The sequence below is a fragment of the Nerophis lumbriciformis genome, linkage group LG16 (assembly GCF_033978685.3).
Source record: "Nerophis lumbriciformis linkage group LG16, RoL_Nlum_v2.1, whole genome shotgun sequence".
Taxonomy (NCBI): domain Eukaryota; kingdom Metazoa; phylum Chordata; class Actinopteri; order Syngnathiformes; family Syngnathidae; genus Nerophis; species Nerophis lumbriciformis.
The window spans coordinates 15344248-15369953 of NC_084563.2; the positions used below are offsets into that span (position 1 = coordinate 15344248).

The following is a 25706-nucleotide window of genomic DNA, read 5'->3' on the forward strand; positions in this document are numbered from 1 at the left end:
GAATAGTGAACAACAGGCTGAATAAGTGTACGTTATATGAGGCATAAATAACCAACTGAGAACGTGTTAGTGTAACATATTATGGTAAGAGTCATTCAAATAACTATAACATATAGAACATGCTATACGTTTACCAAACAATCTGTCACTCCTAATTGCTAAATCCCATGAAATCTTATACGTCTAGTCTCTTACGTGAATGAGCTAAATGATATTAGTATAAGTATAAGTCGCACCCCCGGCCAAACTATGAAAAAAACTGCGACTTATAGTCCGAAAAATACGGTATGTATATATATATATATATATATATATATATATATATTAGTGTTGTCCCGATACCAATATTTTGGTACCGGTACGAACATTATTTCGATACTTTTCTGTACTTTTCGATACTTTTCTAAATAAAGGGGACCACAAAAAATGGCATTATTGGCTTTATTTTAACAAAACAATCTTAGGGTACATTAAACATATGTTTCTTATTGCAAGTTTGTCCTTAAATAAAATAGTGAACATCCAAGACAACTTGTCTTTTATTAGTAAGTAAGCAAATAACCGCCTGCTTCTTTTAAACGCCTGTCTCCAAAATCGATTTTGTGAAATAAACACCCGGGCTACTATTTGGTAAGATACGGTATATACATATACCGTATTTTTCGGACTATAAGTCGCTCCGGAGTATAAGTCGCTCCGGAGTATAAATCGCACCGACCAAAAATGCATAATAAAGAAGGAAAAAAACATATATAAGTCGCCTTTTTTTGGGGAAATTTATTTGATAAAACCCAACACCAAGAATAGATATTTGAAGGCAATTTAAAATAAATAAAGAATAGTGAACAGGCTGAATAAGTGTACGTTATATGAGGCATAAATAACCAACTGAGAACGTGCCTGGTATGTTAACGTAACATATTATGGTAAGAGTCATTCAAATAACTATAACATATAGAACATGCTATACGTTTACCAAACAATCTGGCACTCCTAATCGCTAAATCCCATGAAATCTTATACGTCTAGTCTCTTACGTGAATGAGCTAAATAATATTATTTGATATTTTACGGTAACGTGTTAATAATTCCACACATAAGTCGCTCCTGAGTATAAGTCGCACCCCCGGCCAAACTATGGAAAAAAACTGCGACTTATAGTCCGAAAAATACGGTATATGTCGGGAATATATGAGGATGTCCTTGTGAAAACAGGAGGGAAGGACACGGACACACACACACACACACACACACGACAATCTGGACACATGTGAGCGAAGGTGACGTGACAGTTAATCAACATCATCTCCGTGTAGCACGTCCACCTTCAAGGACCTGGAGGGGAACAGTCTGAAGGACAGCGGGCACGAGGAGAGCGACCAGACCGACAGCGAGCACGACGTCCATCGAGGACACTACGTTGACACGGCCGTCAATGACATGCTCAACATGACCGTCCCCCCCAATGTTTGCCAGCTGCCAGACCAAGGTAAGACGCGTCTGTTATTGTGCAGCAGCAACACAAAGGAAAAAGCATCCTCTTCTCATGTTACCAGCGTGAGCGTGTAGGAGGAATGTCTGTCGCTACACATCTCAGCGCTAGTCACTTCAAAAATAATAGATGGAAGTACACAACAATGGAGGACATGTTTTCTTCCTACCGCCACTCGTTGGCTGGTAATTTGATCGCAAATTCAATGGCAATTGCAAGAATACACAGGTCTAATTTACGTGTTTCTTGGTTGCCATGGTAACGGCAAATGCATTACGCATCAACGTTTCGATGGTGTTAATTTCCGGTTATATAGTTGCGTTTTGTCGCGATGTTCTGACCACTTGTTCAAAGAACAGCTTCAGGAAGTTTGGCCTTGAGACACGTTACTTTTGAGACTGTTGACAGTAGAAATGCAAGACTATTTAAAAATGACGAAAATGTGAGGAAAACGTTAAATGTTGCTATTTGTTTTTTCTTCCCGTATTTTCTTAAAATTCACAAAATAATTCTAAGAGGTCGTATTTTTAAAAGCCGTTTGGCGAATACAGATAGAAGAATGTTAATGTACACTGTCCCTGTTAAACACCTTTTTATTTATTTTTTACCGTGTTTCAAAAATTTCGGGGGAATTTGTAAAAAAATTAAATAAAAACATTTTTGAAATTAAAAGAAAAAAATATTTAAAAAAATTCTGTTTAACCATTTTTTTATTTTTTTGAAAAATAATTCAGAAAGAAATGCTCGATAATTAAAAAAAATAAATAACCAGCAGTGGTTCATGGTGGTCCGTTTTATTTTAATTTTTTTTATTTATTGAAAAATTATGAACATTCGTGGTGAAAACTGTCAAATTCATTAAACATTATTTTAACAGCTCATATTTCAATCTTTAAGTTTTTCTTTTCCCGTAAATAGAATGATTTTTAGGTGAATTACTAAAAAATATATATTTGTAATATTTCATATCTAACGTTTATTATATTTAATAATTTATTAAATGTATATTTCTTAATTTATTCATTGATTTAAAAGGGTTGGATATATGATACCAGAGTTACAGATGCCTCATTTTTATTTACTTTTTTTTTTGTCTCTGGAAATGTCCCAACAGTCATAAATATAACAGTAATGTAAATGCGTGAGTGTTTGACAATTCCTCCATTGCCAGTTGCCCATGTTTGAGGAAAAAAATCATTTCATGTGATTGACATAACCGAGAACGTGGTCACTAAAACCGCAGAGCCCCAAATGAGGTCAGCCCATGTCGCCATGGCAATGACAGACTATTTCCCTTCCTAATGTATTGATCACGCTTGATTGTTGCTTGAAATTTCAGATGTGTTCTGTCCGTCATAGTAGGACTCAGGGGATGCACGTTTTAAACTGGAATCCTCCCGAGGTTTATGAAGTTGGTCGATTATTTTGGTACCCTTCACAACTTTTGACAATAGTCCTGTTGCCAAGCGGGCCTTCATGGTCCCGTCTGATGCAACCTCAGGCAACGTCATTGATTGACAGCCTCTGTGTTTGCACTTGAAGGCCCGCTGCATCACAGAGAGCAGACATGGCAGCAATTAGGCTCACAAAAGGTGGACTTCTACATGCGTCCACCGTGATCCATTATTCAGACGGATCATTTAGCCAACGTTGATGTTTCATGTCTGACCGGAGCGTTTAAAAAGACATCCCGTCGTCTGGCAGCAGTCGTGTTCATGCTTAACTGCTGCCAGTCACGCTGAGGAGGATGAAGATGTCTGCAGATGTTGCCGTGCACCTGGGAGCTATTTAGGGCTCGCAGGAAAACACCAACAGGTGCACCGGATCAGTGGAGCATACGCGCCCGCAGTTGTCGAAACTTCTAAAAAATGACCCGAAGCACGGCAGAGTGGAAATGACTCATCAGGGATTAAACACTGTGCTAATAAAATCAAATAAAAACTACACAATTGTATTATTATTATTAAATTACATTTATTAAAAAAGCTAGATCGTGTGAAGGATATTTATCAAGGATTTAAATATATAGTCATGAAATAAGTTAAAAACAATTGGATTACTATAAAATATGGTACAATAAAATACTGCACGTTAAGTGGAAATTACAATTCCACTTAAAATTGTGTAGTAAAAATAAAATTATAAATATAAAAAAATATATATCAGTAAATTAAATGCATTAAAAAAAAAAAATTGCGTGATAAGGACCCTTTTCGGGGATTAAACATGAAAAACTGAAAAATGTGTTATTAAATGAAATATTTAAATTAAAACAAATATTTAAAAAAATAATGTGATTATTATAAATGAAATACATTACAATACTGCACTTTGAGTGGAAATTTCAACGAGTTACAAATTGTGTAGTAAAAATAAAATTTGAAATAATAAATTTATTAAAATAAAATATTGCGTGTTAAGGATACTTTATGGGGATTAAACATTGGGCGATAAAATCATATGATAATACAAAAATTGTGTTATTTAATGAAATATTTAAATTAAAACAAATATCCAGGATTTCAAATAGATTAATTAAATAAATAAAATGTGATTATAAATTCAAATATATTACAATAAAATGCTGCACTTTGAGGTTAAAAATTGTGTAGTAAAAATAAAATTATAAATATTTAATGAATTAAAATAAAATATTGTGCACGAAGCACACTGCAAGGATTAAACATTGGACAATAAAGTCATAAAAACCTAAAAAAATTTATTAAATGAAATATATTTGAACAAAAAATATAATGTGTGAAGGAAATTCATCAGTGATAACAAATTGATTAATGAAACGATTATTATTAATTTAGTATTACAATAAAATACTGTACTTTGAGTGAAAATAACATTTCCAGGAGGTAAAAATTGTGTAGTAAAATACAATTATAAATAATACATTTATTAAAATGCAATATATTGCGTGCAAAGGACATTTGAGGGATCAAACATTCAATTTTTAATATAGAAAGTTGTATCATTATAAATGAAATTAATTTTAGTAAAAACATTTTATAGCGTGTGATGGAAATTTTTCGGGGATTAAAAATAAATTAATGAAACAAATAAAAACTAATTGTTATAAATTCAATACATAATAAAATACTCTACTTTGAATGGGAATAACATTTTTCAATAATTAAAAAGTGTAGTAAAATTAAATCAAATCAAACAAATAAAAATATATATAAATTAAATTAAATGTATTAAAATCAAATATATAGTGTAAATTATATTATTCAAGGGTTAAAAGTCATCTAATAAAATAAAATGACAAATTATTTAAAAAAAATATAATGAATATTTTTTTAGATATTACAATCAAATATTTTGGGATTACACTATGTATTAAAATGCAATGGAAAATACCATCATTAACCTGATTTTTCAATTAAATATATATTAAATAATTTATAGGACAAAACAATTTAAAAATGTGTAGTAAATTGCTAGCATCTGCTATATCGTTTTTATAAAATCTGTAATTCTTTGCACTTAATAAAATATTAATTGTACATGCATAACATTTTAAGGACACTGTATAAATTCAACAAGTCCAAAATGGAGTAGGAAGAAGCAGAATATGTTCAAATCTATCCCTTTTCCATGTGTCTGCAATTACTGATTGTCTGGTCATTTCTTTGTGTAGTTACGTAATGAAAGAAAATAAGTACAGGATATATGACAAACAATGGCATGGTGGAATGAGAATAAATACTGTCGGTACAGGAGCGAAACTGACAGATCATTTTTGCAGCGCAAGACAGAAGAAAAGTGTTCTGTGAAGAAACAATAATCCTTTGTTAAACTGATGCTGTAGCTGCGAGCAGTTTGGCGAAAGGTGTTGTTGTAAGTGAGGAATAATAAGATTACTACACACTTAATGACAGCCATGCAAATGGACTTCACTGCCTCCTCTGGCCGCTCGCCCGTCTTTTGTAACGACTTGGCTCCACTTCCTCGCTTCCTCTCTGGATCATCTCGCCCTAGCAGCATCGCACGCGCTAATCAACACTGAAAGGTAAATAAATGTGCTGACTCTTCATTCGCCGTCATTGCAGATGATCTGCTGATGTTGTCTCGTTAATGGAGGCAATTAGTGATGATGTACTGCAATGGGAGCGAGCGCCAAGCTCGTCCCTTCTTTTAAAAAGGTCCCATACTTCATTATTTGCTCAAAGGGTCCCACAACAGTGTAGTGGAAATGTGTTAGCTAAAATCTAGCATTGAGATTGCTTAAAAGTGGAGCACCCCATTTTGTGTGCGTCTGTAGCATCAATGCTAATGAGTTTGTAGTGCCAACAAGCGCCATTGTGTACTTTATCCACTTTTTACACACACACCAACTTATCTGCACTTGTGTAGCGTAAAAGAGTCCATATGTCACATAAAACAACGCAAAAATAAAGAGTGAACACAAATACTATCAAAACTAATGTTAACAGAGGATGACAGTTTAACAGCAGCATCATACTAGGTTAGCATATGAACTGAAAAAAAAACCTAAATGAGTGAGGGACGTTTTTCAGATGTTGCAAAGTGTGTAGCAAAATAAGAAATCATAAAATTGTAAAAAAAAATATATATATATATATATAAAATAAATATATTTAAATAAAACGTGTGTAACAGATTTTTATCAGGCATTAACATGAAATAAAATGAAATAAATACGAAATAGAATGTAATTTCATTATTTAATTAAATATGATACAATATACTATGATGTATTTAATTATAAAAATACTTGCCTTAATCGCCAGCATGTGCTACGTTGTTTTGATAAGGAAAAATAATTCAAAGTAATTAAACCATAGGCTTGGTTGGCCTATTCACTGAAAAAATAAATGAGCTGCATACTTCTATTTTAAGACATGTAGCAAAGCCTGCTTTTTTTGTCCGATGTCAAGTGGAGGGCATATGCGGGCGCAGGCTCATCTAGCTATGGGCGGGTCAGAAACGGCCTTATTTCCACGAGGAAGTACTTTTTTCTTTATTGTAAGCGATTTTGTAAGTGATTTATTGTGGAGGGTACAGGGTTACATCATGTAACTTAGTTACTCTAACAGTGGACCTACATTTCGACAATATCTGCACATTTATCAAGATATTCACTAGAGATGTCCGATAATATCGGCCGATAAATGCTTTAAAATGTAATATCGGAAATTATCGGTATCGGTTTCAAAAAGTAAAATGTATGACTTTTTAAAACGCCGCTGTACGTAGTGGTACATGGACGTAGGGAGAAGTACAGAGCAGTTACGTCTCCCAGTCATACTTGCCAACCCTCACGATTTTCCCGGGAGACTCCCGAATTTCAGTGTCCCTCCCGAAAATCTCCTGGGGCAACCATTCTCCCGAATTTCTCCCGATTTCCACCCAGACAACAATATTGGGGGCGTGCCTTAAAGGCACTGCCTTTGCGTGCCGGCCCAATCACATAATATCTACGGCTTTTCACACACACAAGGGAATGCAAAGCATACTTGGTCAACAGCCATACAGGTCACACTGAGGGTGGCTGTATAAACAACTTTAACACTGTTACAAATACGCGCCACACTGTGAACCCACATCAAACAAGAATGACAAACACATTTCAGGAGAACATTCGCACCGTAACACAACAAACACAACAGAACAAATACCCAGAATCCCTTGCAGCACTAACTCTTCTGGGACACTACAATATACACCCCCGACATCTCTAATATTCACCAAAGTATTTTTTTTTTTTCTTCTTTCACCACACCTCAACAAAATTTGCCCTTAATTGGATTACTGTATCTGTCCTACAAGTTACTGTTTTTAGTATGTTAAAATCCTGCTGTTCAAATAGCAGAGACAATGTCTGCACAACGCTAGCATTTCAGAGTTTGGGAACAAGACCTCGGTTTAAGTTCTAAAATTGATATGTTGGCTCAAGGCACCAATAGCAGCTTGTCCTTTTTTATTATTGTTGTTTTCCGGTGTTGATAAGAGCCAACAACAAAGGGGAGCAGGAAGGAGCAAATGTTTACCATGGAAAGGCGCTGTTTGCCCAACAAGTGTTACCTCCCGCACAAGGACCCCGACGTGCCCGTAAAACATGCAGCAGGAATCCCTTTGTGCTCACTAAACCCCCCTGCTCGCCATCACAATGGACGTTCCCCCTTTTTCCTCACACTGTAGCAATTTATTGTTGCGAACCTTTGTTGCATTTTTCACTTAGATCCATGTCCATGTTCAGACTCTCAATGAAAAGGGAACTAAAGTAAAGGTTTGAAATCCTACAAAATACTCCATGTATATTTTCTGTTCATACGGTTTAGGAAGAGTTCCTAAACTGTACTCCCAAAGTTTGGTAGTTGGTTTTATTAATTGTTTCATTTGTTTCTAAGCAAAAATGTAAACAAACATTTTAAATAATTTTTAATTATTACTAAAGATAAAATAGTGAAATTATCAAATTGATACATAATTGTTCAATTCTGTTTATTTTTTGTCAATTCATCCCCACAAATCGCATAATCATAAATATGTCTGCAAATGTGCTAGTTGGTTCTGTTTAGCATGAATACATCCTGAAAAGACTAAGGGGTGCAATCCGACACAATATTGTATATGTACATATTTTGTTCCCAAAAAGGTTTGAAAAAAAATACCGTATTTTCCAGACTATAGAGCGCACCGGGATATAAGCAGCACCCACTACATTTTTAAACAATATTTTTCCATATATTAGCCTCACCAGACGATAAGCCGCAGATATATACATTGTGAAATGAGTTATATACACAGAAATATTCTGTAAATGTTTGTTTACATACCTTAATTGTTGACAAACGGTGTCTGTAACACAGCAGTAAAACGGCTGATAAAATAAAACAGAAGTCATCGTCATGGACCCACTAGCTGCGGAAGCTAGCTCTCCAATCAGCTAAACAGACTCAATAACTCCACGGTGATGCGTTGGTGAATTTACTGAGGAATTTGTGAAACAAACAATACAAAAAGAATGGCATTGTAAGGTAATAACAGACACTAGTAAACGTGTTAGCATATTAGCTAATGCTAACAACGCTAACTTGATTACATTACGATAACGCGTACAAATTTGCATGAAAACCCTCAAGGCATCACACACGGGTTGGTTTAGTAAGTAAGAATTGTTTTAGTTGTATTGTAAAACTTTCTTGGAGCAATGAAGAATTCATACAAGTAGGAACGCTATGGACAGTTGGAATACTAAACAGAACTCCGGTTGAAAAAAAACAAAAAACAGCACTACCGATAAATGGAAGGACCTTGCAGCACCTGCAGTGAGCGAATTCGTCCAAAAGATGGCGCCATAGCACAAACACCCTGTCAGTGTGTTTGCTTTTTTTTTTTTTTTTTTTTTTAATAACTATAGGTTGATTGACAACACTAAATTGGCCTAAGTGTGTGAATGTGAGTGTGAATGTTGTCTGTCTATCTGTGTTGGCCCTGCGATGAGGTGGCGACTTGTCCAGGGTGTACCCCGCCTTCCGCCCGAATGCAGCTAAGATAGGCTCCAGCACCCCCCGCAACCCCAAAAGGGACAAGCGGTATAAATGGATGGATGGATGGAATTACTGTCAGCGAAGAAAAATCCATAAATTAGCCGCTCCGTTTTATAAGCCGCAGGGTTCAAAGCGTAGGAAAAAAACTGTCTTATAGTCCAGAATTTCCTGTAAACATCTGGTTTACAAAGAGTTTCTAAACCATTCTGGTTCTTTGTTGCACAATGCATGCACACACACCACTAATACAATATAATATGCATCATGCTGCAAGGATTAAAAATAATGTACTCAAAATACATCAAGATAATTAAAAATAAATCAGGATTATCAATTATTACAATGTGTTATGTTGAATAACATTTGGAGAAGAAAATGGAATTGACAAAAAACTTTCCGTGTGAATAGCTAGCATGTGCTACCATGTTTTGATTAGCGAAGAAAATCCATAAATTAGCCGCTCCGTTTTATAAGCCGCAGGGTTCAAAGCGTACGAAATAAACTGTCTTATAGTCCAGAATTTCCGGTATACATCTGGTTTACAAAGAGTTTCTAAACCATTCTGGTTTCTTTGTTGCATGATGCATTCACTTACACCACAAAAACAATATAATACACATCATGCTGCAGGGATTAAAAATAATGTACTCAAAATACATCAAGATAATTAAAAATAAATCAGGATTATCAATTGTTACAATGTGTTATGTTGAATAAAATTTGGAGAAGAAAATGGAATTGACAAAAAACTTTCCGTGTGAAATGTTTTGATTGGCATCCATGGTCCTTCGTACATAAATATACTGTGCAGCAATTATAAATAGGAAAAAAAAAGGTTTTAAAATGCGTGTTATTTTCTTCGTTGTCAACTCGGCCACAGAAATGACAGAATTGTAAGTCTGTTCGCAAATGTGCAACCTTGTGTTGTTTAGCACTAATAAACCCATAGAATAATTTCAATTTGGGGTTTTAAAAAATCTAATTGCAAAAAAATATATTTTGGTTTCTATACCCATAATTGTTGGCAGCCCAAAATATTGTCCCTGAGTAAGTTGCAAACATGCGATCTGTCGACAAGCCCACCGCGTGTTGCACCAAAAAGGACTGACAGTTGCGAGGCATTAAAACGGCTACAATGAGCTAAATAAAGCAACTTATTAAAACAATAAAACACGGTGATTTTGAGTGTAAGAACAAACATAGTATCTTACCGGTCTGGACCCGCACGCTGGAGGTTGCATCTTTGGCGTCTCAGTATGTCCATCTGTCCAATTCCAATGGCCAAAGTCTCTGAAATAAACACAAGGCCGTAAGGAACAGAGGAGCAAACGTATGTTCAAATGTTTGCCGCCTTAGGCCCCGTGAAACCTGACCTCAGATATCCTTCCTCTCGGCGGATTAGATTAAGGAAGAAATTACACAAAATCTCTTCGAAAATCTCTGAAGTAATCTTTAACATGTAAAAATGATACGACTCTAAAGGAGGTATTAAATAAAGTCTTCTTTATCTTTATTATGGGAGGTAAAACTGGAGGGATTTGCTTGACTTGAGCCACCGCGTGAGCTTCTTTAGGGGCGCCGAGCCTTTAAGTGTGACCATGAACACATTTTTATGTCTGAAAAGGAGGAGGCAGAAGCAGAGCTTCTTCAACACGACAGCAATTACTGATGGTGTCTATTCTAGTAGGGAAAAGAAAAGACCAGGGATGTGTAATAGCCACGTTAATTATGAGTGATAAAATAATAGATACACGAAAAAGGAAAATACATTGACAAGTACAGAATCTATAATGAAATATTGTATGATGAATAAATAGCAAAAAAATAAACTGACACAATATCACAATACGAAGGTCCTGAGTAGTCTTGGGTTCAATCCCGGGCTCGGGATCTTTCTGTGTGGAGTTTGCATGTTCTCCCCGTGACTGCGTGGGTTCCCTCCGGGTACTCCGGCTTCCTCCCACTTCCAAAGACATGCACCTGGGGATAAGTTGATTGGCAACACTAAAATTGGCCCTAGTGTGTGGATGTGTGTGTGAATGTTGTCTGTCTATCTGTGTTGGCCCTGCGATGAGGTGGCGACTTGTCCAGGGTGTACCCCGCCTTCCGCCCGATTGTAGCTGAGATAGGCTCCAGCGACCCCCGCGACCCCAAAGGGAATAAGCGGTAGAAAATGGATGGAATATAAATATTGTAAAGATCAGTTAACTACCTGACAAAAATGCATCATTATAAGAATTACATATAATTTCAGTACATCATTTGTAATACATGTATTTTATTGATATAATGCAAAAATAGAAAATACAAAAACAATAATAATAGTAAAAATAAAACAAGGACGTTAAATATATAAATCATTTGTTTATGATAGGGCTGCAATGATTAATCGGTCAAATCGACTAGAAAAGACCTTCAATTTATGTTCTGTTGCGTCGATTAATCATTTGATGAGTGTAATATGGAAATATTGCATGATGAATAAATTAAATTAATTATAAGAATTAGATATCATTTTTCAGTACATCATTTGTAATACATACTGTACATGTATACTATATTGTAAGAATAGAAAATACTACTACAGCTAAAAAAACAGGAATAGCAAAAATAAAACAAGGACATTAAATATATAAATATTTGGTTTATGATAGGGCTACAACGATTAATCTGTCAAATCGACAAGAAAAGAGCTTCAATCTATGTTCTGTTTCTTCGATTAATCATTTACTGTGTAATATGGAAATATAGTATGATGAATAAATTAAGTTAAAATGATAAGAATTAGATATAATTGCAGTACATCATTTATAATCCATACAACATGTATACTATAATGCAAAAATAGAAAATACTACTACTGCTGCTAAGAAAAATATGAATAGTAAAAAAGAATATAAGGAAGTTAAATATTAATATTTGGTATATCAATCAATCATTCAATCAATGTTTATTTATATAGCCCTAAATCACAAGTGTCTCAAAGGGCTGCACAAGCCACAACGACATCCTCGGTACAATGCCCACATAAGGGCAAGGAAAAACTCACCCCAGTGGGACGTCGATGTGAATGACTATGAGAAACCTTGGAGAGGACCGCATATGTAGGTAACCCCCCCACCCCCTCTAGGGGAATATGATAGGTCTGCAACAATTAATCGGTTAAATCGACTAGAAAAGAGATTCAATGTGTATTCTGTTGCTTCGATTAATCAGTGTAACGAATAAAATGCATGAAATCTTCTACAATAGAGCGCACATGAGAGCGGTGGCGTCTGCTGTAATCTATTGTGGAGATTTGTAAACATTTCCTTGCTTTATAAATGCACACAAGTTAAACATGTAAAAACATGTATATCAAATAGAAATGATTGTTTATTTCAACAATTTCCCCTTAAAATACACTTTGAGGCAACAAGTGTGTTTTTTTAAAATTAATTGATCACTGAAATAATCGAAAGCCGCAGCCCCAGTATATACTTTAAATTATATTAATAAAACAATTATTGTAAATTCTGGACTACAAGCCGCTACTTTTTTCTTAAACTCTGACCCCTGCGGTTTATAAGACGGTGCAAATGTATGGATTTTTCTACAACAGCAGCCATAATCGAAAGAGTTTAAATTATATATATTTTTTAAATTACAATAAAAAAAAAAAGAAAAAAAAAAGCAAATACAAGTCAAAAAGTGTTTCTGTTTGTGCTGTGGCACAATCTTATGGACGAGTTCGCTCCCTGCAGGTGTCCTTCCATTTACGGGCAGTGCCGTGTTTGTCTTCTAGCCATGCATAGCGTATCTACTCGTACAGATTCTTCATTAATCACTTCAAGCAACGTTTGCAAGTTTTACAATATAACTGAAACAATTCTTACTTACTAAAGTGTCCCATGTGTGATGTCTTTAGGAGTGTTACCATGCATATTTTTTAGTGCTATCGTAATGTAATGACGCTAGCGTCGTTAGCATTACCCAATATACTAACACTTTGAGTGTCCGTCTTAGCATTATTAACTTACAACGGCATTTTTTTTGTATTGTTTCAGTTTCACAATTTCCTCGGTAAATTCAACAAGACGTCACCGTGGAGTTATGGAGTCTGTTTAGCTGACTGGAGAGCTAGCTTCCACAGCTGGAAGCTGGATGACGATGACTCCTGCTTTGCTTTTACTGCAGTGTTACAGACACTGTTTTGGAAACAAAGGCTTGTAAATAAATATTTACAGTGTTTAAATAACTAATTTCACAATGTATATATATGCGGCTTATAGTGCGGCTAATATGGGAAAAAAAATGTTTCTCCTAAAATTTTCTGGGTGCGGTTTGTGCTATATAGTCCGCAAAATACTGTATGCATATTACAGTGCAGTCGGTTTATTTAATCAATGATTATATATGATTAAATATGTATTTAAAAAATACAAAACCCAAAACCAGTGAAGTTGGCACGTTGTGTAAGTCGTAAATAAAAACAGATCACAATGATTTGCAAATATTCAATTGAATAAACTGCAAAAACAAGATATTTTAATGTTCAAACTGAGAAACAATTTTTTGTTTTTGCAAATAATCATTACCTTAGAATTTAATGGCGGCAACACATTGCAAAAAAGTTGGCACAGGGGCATTTTTTTACCACTGTCTTACATGGCCTTTCCTTTTAACAACACTCAGTAAACATTTGGGAACTGAGGAGATCAATTTTTGAAGCTTTTCAGGTGGAATTATTTCGCATTCTCGCTTGATGTACAGCTTAAGTTGTTCAACAGTCCGGGGGTCTCCGTTGTGATATTTTAGGCTTCATATTGTGCCGCAAGTTTTCAATGGGAGACAGGTCTGGACTACAGGCAGGCCAGTCTAGTACACGCACTCTTTTACTTTGAAGCCACACTGTTGTAACACGTGGATTGGCATTGTCTTGCTGAAATAAGCAGGGGCGTCCATGATAACATTGCTTGAATGGCAACAAATGTTGGCACCCACCTGTTCCCAATTAGCCTGTTCACCTGTGGGATGTTCCAAAAAAGTGTTTGATGAGCATTACTTAACTTTCTCAGTCTTTTTTGCCACTTGTGCCAGCTTTTTTGAAATATGTTGCAGGCGTCAAATGAGCTACTATTTGCAAAAAATAACTAAGTTTTCCAGTTTGAATGTTAAGTATCTTGTCTTTACAGTCTATTCAATTGAATAGACTATATAAATCATTGTATTCTGTTTTCATTTACCATTTACACAACGTGCCAACTTCCCTGGTTTTGGGTTTTGTACATGTTTTGAGAAATAAAGTAAAGTTTGATTTTGTCGTCAACTCAATTTGAACCGCAAAAAAAAATAAAGTACAAAATATCAGTCCTTGTGGCTTTTTAACACACCAAGGAGAAAAGTGAGACCGTTCAATTAGCAGAGCAGAGAACAGGCCTCTTTTATTTCTGACATCTTCCACCTCTGGAGGATCTCTCTCATCTATGCGCTGCCTCCCTGCGGATGTGTGCCTGAAGCCCGAGCCCAGGAATGGAATCCTCTCCGCGGGGCCTCGGATTCCTCCATATTCCCATCTTCCATCAGCAGCATCCGCTGGGTCTCGCTGCTCCTAATTGATTCCGTCCTCGCCCTGCCTTAAACTTTGCGCCAGTCACGCACTTCCCTTCTTCCATGTCGATATTTAAAAGCACATCCTGGCACGTTTCTGCCGCAAACGCGCCCTAAATTCCACACGGGAACATTTCTAGTTTGCACTTGTGTGATCTCCTAACGAAAACGCTGACAGGTGTCAGAGTGCGAGGAGGCAGACGGGGGCAGCAGGAGGAGGCAGAAATGGAGAGATGAGCTCAGTCTAGTAAGCAGTCTTAGCGAGGGAAATAAAAAAATACATCTATATAGAGAGAGGAAAACAAATCTGACAGGTAAAAGTGATTTTTCTTGAAGAAAATAGGGAATGGAATCAAGCGTCGCAAACAAAATGTGGTGACAATATTTTTGCATTCCAACTCCAGACAGGGACCAGCCATTTTGATTCGCCCAATCCAATGGGGGCGAGGCAAAATGGCTGCCAGGGACGAACAGGGCGGCTAGGTGCGAGGAGGAGCGCTGAGGGAAGAGGAAGGGGTGACAGAGACGTGTGATCCACTTGTATTAATAACCGGAAGTACAAGCCCGGCAGGCAGAAGACATTGATACAACGTTGATTATATGTGCATGTCCTTTAAAACAACGTTGCAAAATAGTTGCATTTGTAAATTGAGACAACGTTGGTGTCTAACGTTGGATTGGGGCTGGGCGATATTGCCTTTTTTTAATATCGCAATATTTTAAGGGGGCAGCACGGTGGAAGAATGGTTAGTGCATGTGCCTCACAATACGAAGGTCCTGAGTAGTCCTGGGTTCAATCCCAGGCTTGGGATCTTTCTGTGTGGAGTTTGCATGTTCTCCCCGTGACTGCGTGGGTTCCCTCCGGGTACTCCGGCTTCCTCCCACTTCCAAAGACATGCACCTGGGGATAAGTTGATTGGCAACACTAAATTGGCCCTAGTGTGTGAATGTGAGTGTTGTCTATCTGTGTTGGCCCTGCGATGAGGTGGCGACTTGTCCAGGGTATACCCCGCCTTCCGCCCGATTGTAGCTGAGATAGGCTCCAGCGCCCCCCGCCACCCCGAAGGGAATAAGCGGTAGAAAAATGGATGGATGGATGGACGGATGGATATTTTAAGGCCATATCGCGATACACGATATATATCTCGATATTTTGCTTTAGCCTTGAATGAACACTCGATGCATATAATCACAGCAGTATGATGATTCTATGTGTCTACATTACAACATTCTTCTTCATACTGCATTAATATACGCTACTTTTAAACGTTCATGCAGAGAAGGAAATCACAACTAAAAAAAAAATCACTAATTTTTTCATACGGTGTTGATCTGGAAATGCTTGCCTCGGCATTTTGATGGTGTGGACGTGTGGCACCGAACGGAGATGTTGACGTGCGGAGTAAGCACTCTTCATTGTCTAGCGGGTGACTTTTCAAATGATGCTACATATTAGCAGTGCAGCCGAGTGTCTTGGGTTCGCCTATACAGTGTACTTATTTAATAAAATAATAAACGGGAGACATTAGAGCAGGTTCGATAGCCACCGCTTCTTTAATGTCAACATCACACACCTCTTTCCACAACCACACACACCCTACGTCACAGCCCTACGGCAACAACTCTGGAGGGACAAAACTCCTCCTCCTTACCTAACACACTCCGGTAACTTGGTACACCTTGAACTGTTTGTTACAGCAGTAATGCTACTTTTTATAGCAACGCTTTTTCCCCACACTTGACAAATTACGGTTGTCTGTTCGACATCTTCCCACTTGAAGCCAAACCACCGCCAGACGATGGACCCCCCTGCTGTTTTTCTTGGGAATTAATTATTCCTTCATTTGTTACCAGATTGGCACCTTCTTTCTCTCGTATTACCGCTAGCATCACAGCTAACTTTAGCCATGCTGCTACCTCTCTGCTCCGCGAGGGCGTATACGTATGTGACGTATGACGTGACGTGTGTAAGAAGGTGCGCTTGCTGTCTGTGAGAAAGAGAGACAGGAAAGTGCGAGTAGAGCCTGTAGTGTAATGCCCGCAGTTAAAAGCAACTGCGTGAGAACGTATACTCGATATCACAATATAGTCATTTTCTATATCGCACAGAGACAAACCCGCGATATATCGCGTATATCAATATATCGCCCAGCCCTACGTTGGATCCACACTAATGGTTGGGAAATGACCAAATGTCAATAGTCAAATCAACGTCAGAAGCCAACATTGATTAACATGTCGTCAAAAAGCATGTTGTTCCAACGTTATGTTTGAATTGCTCAACGTGAGGATTCAACGAGTTCTCAACATGGTTTCAATGTATTGTGCCTGCTAGGAAGACACAACAAAAACAAAAAATGAAAACCTGCAACAAAGCAGGACACGCACAAATAATTTGCAGAAGATTCCCAAAAACAGCATACTCTTAAGTAGAGATTTTGCGGTTGCAATGTTCCTGTCATTTAGAGGATCGTTTTTACCGATCGGTCCTTAAAGGCCTACTGAAACCCACTACTACCGACCACGCAGTCTGATAGTTTATATATCAATGATGCAATCTTAACATTGCAACACATGCCAATACGGCCGGGTTAGCTTACTAAAGTGCAATTTTAAATTTTCCTGCTGAAAACGTCTCGGTATGATGACGTCTGCGCGTGACGTCACGGATTGTAGAGGACATTTTGGGACAGCATTGTGGCCAGCTATTAAGTCGTCTGTTTTCATCGCAAAATTCCACAGTATTCTGGACATCTGTGTTGGTGAATCTTTTGCAATTTGTTCAATGAACAATGGAGACAGCAAAGAAGAAAGCTGTAGGTGGGAAGCGGTGTATTGCGGCCGACTTAAGCAACACAAACACGGCCGGTGTTTCATTGTTTACATTCCTGGAAGATGACAGTCAAGCTTTACCGTTGGCCTGTGGAGAACTGGGACAACAGAGACTCTTACCAGGAGGACTTTGAGTTGGATACGCAGACGCGGTACCGTGAGTACGCATGCAGCTGCGGCTTCCAAACATTTGATCGCTTGCCCGTACGTGCGTGCCGCTATGTGCATGTCACGTACGTAACTTTGGGGACTTTGGGGAAATATATGTGCTGTATGAACTTTGGAGAGGTGAACAGTACTTTGGGCTGTGGGATTGAGTGTGTTGTGCAGGTGTTTGAGTTGTATTGGCGGGTTATATGGACGGGAGGGGGGAGGTGTTTGTTATGCGGGATTAATTTGTGGCATATTAAATATAAGCCTGGTTGTGTCTAATAGAGTATATATATGTCTTGTGTTTATTTACTGTTTTAGTCATTCCCAGCTGAATATCAGGTCCCACCCGCCTCTCACAGCATCTTCCCTATCTGAATCGCTCCCACTGCTCTCTAGTCCTTCACTCTCACTTTCCTCATCCACAAATCTTTCATCCTCGCTCAAATTAATGGGGAAATCGTCGCTTTCTCGGTCGGAATCGCTCTCGCTGCTGGTGGCCATGATTGTAAACAATGTGCGGATGTGAGGAGCTCCACAACCTGTGACGTCACGTGCATATCGTCTGCTACTTCCGGTACAGGCAAGGCTTTTTTATCAGTGACCAAAAGTTGCAAACTTTATCGTCGATGTTCTCTACTAAATCCTTTCAGCAAAAATATGGCAATATCGCGAAATGATCAAGTATGACACATAGAATGGACCTGCTATCCCCGTTTAAATAAGAAAATCGCATTTCAGTAGGCCTTTAAAAACCGCATGTTGGGTCTGACAAAAAAAAAGTCTTTAACCAGTATTTTTGCAGCAGATTCTTAAAAACAGCAGGTCTTTCTCGTCATAGCATCTTAAGTGGAGATTTTTGAAAACAGATGAGTGCTCCTGTCAATTTAGAGGATCTTTGATCATTGTTAATGCAACTGGTCCTCAAAAACAGCAGAGGTGGTACTGTTAAAATATCTCAGACTAGCGTTTTTGAAGCAGCTTCTTAAAAACAGAATACTCTTGTCTTATAGAGCAGTGTTTTTCAACCACTGTGCCGCGACTAGTGTGCCGTGAGATATTGTCTGGTGTGCCGTGGGAAACTATGCAACTTCACCTAATTGGTACAAAAAAATATTTTTTTGCAAATCAATTATAATCTGCAAATAATGTGCCGTTGCTTAGTGTCTGTGCTGTGTAAAACTCGGCAGGGTAACCACGTAAAACTTTATGTAAGTAGGTGGCAGCAGGTAGTTAATTGCTTAGTAAAAGTCGGAATGTGTCGGGTGAGACGAGGATGGTTTGTTGTGATCCCAATATGCAGAACACAGCGGGAGGCAGTGTGAAGGTAAAAAGGTATGTAATGCTTAAATCAAAAATGAAGTGAAGTGAATTATATTTAGAGAGCGCTTTTCTCTAGCGCTTTTACATCGTGAAACCCCAAATATTCAAGTTACATTTAAACCAGTGTGGGTGGCACTGGGAGCAGGTGGGTAAAGTGTCTTGCCCAAGGACACAACGGCAGTGACTAGGATGGCGAAAGCGGGGATCGAACCTGGAACCCTCAAGTTGCCGGCACGGCCACTCTACCAACCGAGCTACACCGCCCCAAAAGAACAAAAGAGAAAGGAAAAGGCAATGGCTATGCAAAACGAAAGTAAAACTGAACTGGCTACTTAGTAAACAGAAACAAAATGCTGGACGACAGCAAAAACTTACGGCGTCCACAAAGTACATCCGTACATGACATGACAATCAACAATGTCCACACAAAGAAGAATAGCGACAACGAAACTGCCAACAAAACAGGAAGGGCCACCAAAATAACAGCGCAAGACAAAAACTAAAGCACAACACACAGGAAAACACCAACAAACTCAAAATAAGGCACGACGAGTTTAATTTTTTTAACGTTTTCTGCTGGTGCTGTACCTCCGGATTTTTTTATGAAATAAAATGTGCCTTGCCTCAAAAAAGGTTGAAAAACACTGTTATAGAGGACACATTAAAAACAACCTGCAACAAAGCAGCACACGCACAAATATTGTTTAACAGATTCCCAAAAACAGTAGACTCTCTTCACTCAAATCCTTGAGTAGCAAGTTTGCAGTTGCAATGCTCCTGTAATGTAGAGGATCTTTAACCGGGCATTTTTACGATCGGTCCGTAAACGACATGGCGGTTCTGACAAAATGTTTTTGCAGCAGAGTCCTAAAAACAGCAGCTCTCTCGTCACATAGATCCTTAAAAAAGTAGCAATTTGGCAGTTGGACTTTGAAAACAGCAGAATGCTCCTGTCAATTTAGAGGATCTTTGAACGGTGTTATTGCGATTGGTCCTCAAACAGCAGGGCTGGTTCTGTCAAAAGAATATCTGACTAGTATTTTTGAAGCAGCTTCTTAAAAATAGCCGAGCACTCGTCGCATAAAAAAATCTCCCATTTGTGATATTGCCGAGTGCTTCTGCCATGTAGAGGATTTTTGTCTAGTATTCTGTTTTGGATTTCTTTTAAAACAGAATACTCCTGTCATATAGAGGATCTTTGACTATTGTTTCTGCAGTTGGCTCTTAAAAACAGCAGAGGACTTCTTCCATAAAGGATCTGTGACTGGCATTTTTGCTGTAGGTCTTAAAAAAAGCACATGCTAAGACAACATAAAAGGTGTGGTCTGCCATTATTGCGGACTAAAAAGGTCATCAGTGGTTGCCGTAGCGACAGTATCCTCACTTATTTATTGAAATTATTACATATAGTTGCTTTGAATAGCGCATTGTGGAGTTAACAAGCATGTAGAGGAGTAAAAAAACAGCTGACCAGCATTTATTTCACCCTCTGGAAAACAGACCGCTGCCATCACTTCTCCTTCTTTGTTTTTTTTTTTGTTTTTACACGTCGGAATATATTAGGCGGGCGTGTAACGCTGCTTTCATGTTTTAAAATAGCAGCGGTCCCTCGGTAGGGTTTGTTTGCTGTACTTGCATAAGTAAATCAACAAATTCTTTAAAAATCCCTCCCATCCCCACATCCTCTCTCTCTCTCTCTCTCTCTCTCTCTGTGTTGGTTCTTTACTTAATTCCACGCGGGAATACGTGAGGAGGGGATTTAAACAAACGTGATGTTTTTTGACGCTCCCTTACGTTTTACAAACCAGCTTAGGGACAAAAGTCTTTTGGGCTATAAGAAACTGGTAAATACAAATAAAATCATGTAATCATTTAATTTACAGAAATATTTACATTTTATAACATCTTTGTAATTAAAAAATATGAGTGCTGTCAAATGATGGATTTAAATTACATTTAAATCAGATTAATCACACTTTGGAATTGTGATTAATCATGACTAATCTCACTAAATCACTTGCTGGCAAAATTTTAATACATTTTAAATCAACATTTTTTTTGTCAGAATGTCATACATTTTATTTTAATGGTTTGACTAAAAGATATGTAATATTTGCTGAAAACTTGGAACCAGTATAATCTAAAGTCTCTTCAAGAAATTAGAGTCCACCAGTCGGAGTCTCCCTACTGAGGCTGGGTGATCAAACAATACCAATAAAAACAAAAATTATGTTCGTAAACCGGAAGTTGCAAAGTAAGGTTGGTTGCATGAACAAAGGCAACCACTGACCGGTGGAGGTGCCACGCTAACAGCCAATCAGGTAACAGTATCAACAACCAAATTTGGTTGCGGCATCTTGTTGTCTCGCGGTTGATTCTTTGCATGGAGTGAAAAGAGAAAGTAAAAAATACGAAACTGTGGATAAAACAGGAAAAGTCACCTTGACACTCTGGCAGACGCTCACACTTTAGAGCACAGCTGTAACTTCCTGGCACTAAACCTGCAGAAAATAGTTATCAGGTTTCTTTATGTATACATTCTCACACTTTGCACTGTTTTCTTACACTTTATGCATTTCTTACAAATTAATTTTAATTTTAAGAGGTTATTTAGTTATTTACTTTTGTTTACATTGATCGTTTCCATGCTTGTGTTGACATTTCCTTTCCTCTTCACCTTAATAGTGGAGAGAATTATAACCAGAGGAAGGTTACATTTTACATAAAAACATTAATATGTACCGTATTTTCCGGACTATAAGTCACAGTTTTTTTCATAGTTTGGCCGGGGGTGCGACTTGTGTGAAATTATTAACACATTACCGTAAAATGTCAAATAATATTATTTAGCTCATTCACGTAAGATACTAGACATATAAGATTTCATGGGATTTAGCGATTAGGAGTGACAGATTGTTTGGTAAACGTATAGCATGTTCTATATGTTATAGTTATTTGAATGACTCTTACCATAATATGTTACGTTAACATACCAGGCACGTTCTCAGTTGGTTATTTATGTGTCATAACGTACACTTATTTAGCCTGTTGTTCACTATTCTTTATTTATTTTAAATTGCCTTTCAAATGTCTATTCTTGGTGTTGGGTTTTATCAAATAAATTTCCCCCAAAAATGCGACTTATATATGTTTTTTTCCTCGTTTATTATGCATTTTCGGCAGGTGCGACTTATACTCCGGTGAGACTTATACTTCGAAAAATACGGTAATATATTTTTCTTCTGGTCCTTATTTTCGATCATAAAAACATATAAATAATTATCTATTTAATACACTTATATCATGATTAGGGATGATGTTTGATAAGAAATTATCGGGTTCGAGCCCATTATCGAATCCTCTTATCGAACCGATTCCTTATCGATTCTCTTATCGAATCCAGATAGGTTGTTGTATATGGAAAAAAACCACAATATTTGGTTTAACAAAAGCTCACTTTTATTTTGTAAGAAAAAAATAAAATAAAATAAATAAATAAATATTGACTGTTACCCCCCTAAAAAAATAAAAATAAATAAATATTGACTGTTGTTACCCAAAGTATATTAAGTGGGATTTTTCAGAAAAACAAATATATACAGTAATACAAAAACAACCTGTCTCTGTGATCACTATAGGTGAATAGCCATGCCTTGAGGCGTTTTTTCCGGTCCATTATTTTTGCTGCTTGTGTGACATCACAGGAAATGACGTAGCTCAGTCTAATGACTGAGCTACGTCATTTCCTGTTATGTCCCACAGGGCATTTCTTGTGGGACGGGATTCGTTCCCAGGGATTCGAATAAAGAACCAACTCTTTTTCTTTACTATAGTGGCCTCCATAATGGGAACCGGTTCTCAAAAAGGGATTCGAGTCCATGTAATTGGTTCTTTTCTTATCGAACGGTTCTTTTCTTATCGAACAACCGGGAGAAACGGTTTCGAACATCATCCCTAATCATGATACAGTTTTCAGCCATTTCGCCCAGGTCTACTCCTCACTCAACGTATGCATTGATCTGATCCCTGACCGTATAACAACCCACAGGTACAGTAAAAGGGACTGTAGGTGATTAATCCGCGGTGATATATATTACTAATGCGGTCATTTGAGTAATCTCATGAAAAAACTCCGTATCTGTCCATATCATTTTAACTAAAACAAACTTTGATCCCCAAAAGTAGGAGACAATCTTGGAGGCCGTGAGAAGAATGTGGTAACTCTGCAAGAGCATCACCTGCTTCCTCATCCCAAGCAAAGCTCTTCTGAATACAGCCGGTGTGTTTAATCAGCTCAAGGGGGAAAACTGCTTATCTCTCTGCACTTGTCATGGATAGCGTATTGAACATATCAGAGTGAGAAATGGGAATAGTTCATTATTTTCTGAGGCTCACAATGAGTCTGATGTATCTCATCGCGGCCCCTCCACTGACAGCTCATTTTCCACACAATCCTGGCATTCAGCTCAGGCCGACCAAGAGAGAGAGCGCGAGCGAGAGAAAATAGGCTAGCGGATCCCCATTGCTTATTCATGACGCTGTGGCCTGCTAGGTGTGTTAATAATCTCCGCGAGAAACCAAGTGGATCGCGGTTGTTTGTCGAACACCTCGTCGGGCCACCGGCAGAAGAGGGAAAAACAGACTTGATCCCAGGTTACAGAGAGGCGGATTAAGAACAGGTAATGTGCTCGAGTTGATGAGCACACAAGTGGATAGGAGGCAGGCCGGGAGCAGAATGTTAAAATGGAGCCGAGTGCAAACACCGCATGGAGTGTCGGCTTGTCTCTTTTCAAAGGTTAATCACAGGAATGCGAGAGATTCCCAGAATTCCCAGCGCGCGCATTCACCCTCGTTGTGTTTTTTCATGAATCAATGTCAGCATATGCAAAAATGGTGACTTTGGCGACAATAATTTGTATTTTGAAATGCGTTTCCATTAGGGATGATGTTTGATCAGAAATTATGGAGTTCAAGCCTATTATGGAATCGTCTTATCGAACCGATTCCTTATCGATTCTCTTATCGAGTCCAGATAGGTTGTTGTATATGGAAAAAAACAATATTTGGTTTAACAAAAGCTCACTTTTATTATATATATATATATATATATATATATATATATATATATATATATCTATATATATATATATAAAAAATAAAAATCTAATAAATAAATAAATATTGACTGTTACACCCCTAAAAAATAAATAAATAAATATTGACTGTTGTTACCCAAAGTATATTAAGTGGGATTTTTCAGAAAAAACAAATATATACAGTAACACAAAAACAACCTGTCTCTGTGATCACTATAGGTGTATAAATAATAATATAGTGTTAAATAAAATCAGTCCCTTGGGCACAAAACTGAAAATAATACAGCTCTCCAAAAAATGCAATTCTGCTGCTATTTGACATTACTGTTTGTTATGATGCTTTGACATTTGTGCACTTTATTTCATTATTGAAAGAAAATTCTATGAAGAGAAAAGTTGTTTGCAAATGTGGTTACAATGCTAAAAAAATGAAAAGTTACAGCTAAAAAAAAGAAATACACTTTATTGAGTTAACATTATTTCTTTATAGGGGGAAATATGTGATGTTATGAGCTAGGCTAGGGAATATAACAACTACACTACCCAGCATGCAACGGGAGTGACGAGCATGCGCGGTAGCCCCGATAAGTGTTGTTGCATGTCGTCACCCGGCAGCTAAGAATGAGGTTATGAGCACGCTGTGAAAGTAAACGTCAAGAACTCGGCCAACACGCCTCATCTGCATTATTTATATTTAGACAGACAACACATATACAGTGTGATTTTGTTTTCTTTACAACGAAAGAAAAACAAAAGTTAAAAAAGGGAGATCATGTCATATATGTTGTATATATATGTATGTGCTGCGGTTGCTTTAAGAACGTTGCTAGCCTGGTTGCTGTTTCCGGTTGGTCGTAAAAGTGTTCGTCATGTGTTTGTACCCTGCTCAAATCTCTCAGTAAAGTTATTCATTGGATTATACCTTTTGTTTTGAACTTTATTACACCTTGGAGCGCTTTTTCCGGTCCATTGTTTTTCCTGCTTTCCCTATCTGCGCCTAATGACTGAGCTACGTGACATCATTTCTTGTGATGTCTCACGGGGCATTTCTGGTCGGGACGGGATTCAAATAAAGAACCAACTCTTTTTCTTTACTATAGGGGTCTCGATAACGGGTACCGGTTCTCAAAAAGGGATTCGAGTCCGAGGACTCGGTTCTTTTCTTATCGAACAACCGGGAAAACTGGTTTCGAGTATCATCCCTCGTGTCCGTGGCGATGCTTGTGCAGTCATCCAGGAACATTTCTGGTAATTCTGACAAGGAATCTTCTACATAGGAATGATTCTGTGCAAGTTTTTCTTTACCAGACTCATCCAAGCATGCATTTGTAACGCACTAGGGCAGGGGTCGGCAACCCAAAATGTTGAATTGGACCAAAAATACAAAAAAATTATCTGTCTGGAGCCACAAAAAATTAAAAGCCGTATATAAGTGTTATAATGAAGACAGCACATGATGTACGTGTCTATGTTAGCTACAATAGCCTAAATGATGTGTCGAAAGCTGAAGGAAATCTTCGTTCACAGAAATGTTGAAATGTAATATTTATACTACACATTTTTACAACATTAAAAACCACTAGTAAATCAGAGGCTACTCAGAAAGTGAGATAACTCCTGGAAATTACTGGCCAAAAAGGTATAGATGTGTGTGTCCAAGTTAAAGGAAACGGCTTTTAATACATTTATTACAAT

The 25706-nt window shown here is 37.6% G+C and overlaps 1 protein-coding gene and 1 long non-coding RNA gene across 5 annotated transcripts in view; one reads left to right on the forward strand and one right to left on the reverse strand.

Moving 5' to 3' along the window:
- Nucleotides 1–25706, forward strand: part of pcdh19 (protocadherin 19) — a 184119-nt gene that overhangs the window by 108643 nt on the left and 49770 nt on the right. For all 4 annotated transcript variants that reach the window (XM_061976702.1, XM_061976703.1, XM_061976699.1 and 1 more), the window contains exon 4: nucleotides 1317–1489. In XM_061976702.1, coding sequence (XP_061832686.1) covers nucleotides 1317–1489 — 173 coding nt within the window. The remainder of the gene's footprint in view (nucleotides 1–1316; nucleotides 1490–25706) is intronic.
- The window catches only part of LOC133617032 (uncharacterized), a 125060-nt gene that overhangs the window by 98324 nt on the left and 1030 nt on the right, over nucleotides 1–25706 (reverse strand). The window contains exon 2 of the long non-coding RNA XR_009816931.1: nucleotides 10233–10311. This is a non-coding gene — a long non-coding RNA (uncharacterized lncRNA). The remainder of the gene's footprint in view (nucleotides 1–10232; nucleotides 10312–25706) is intronic.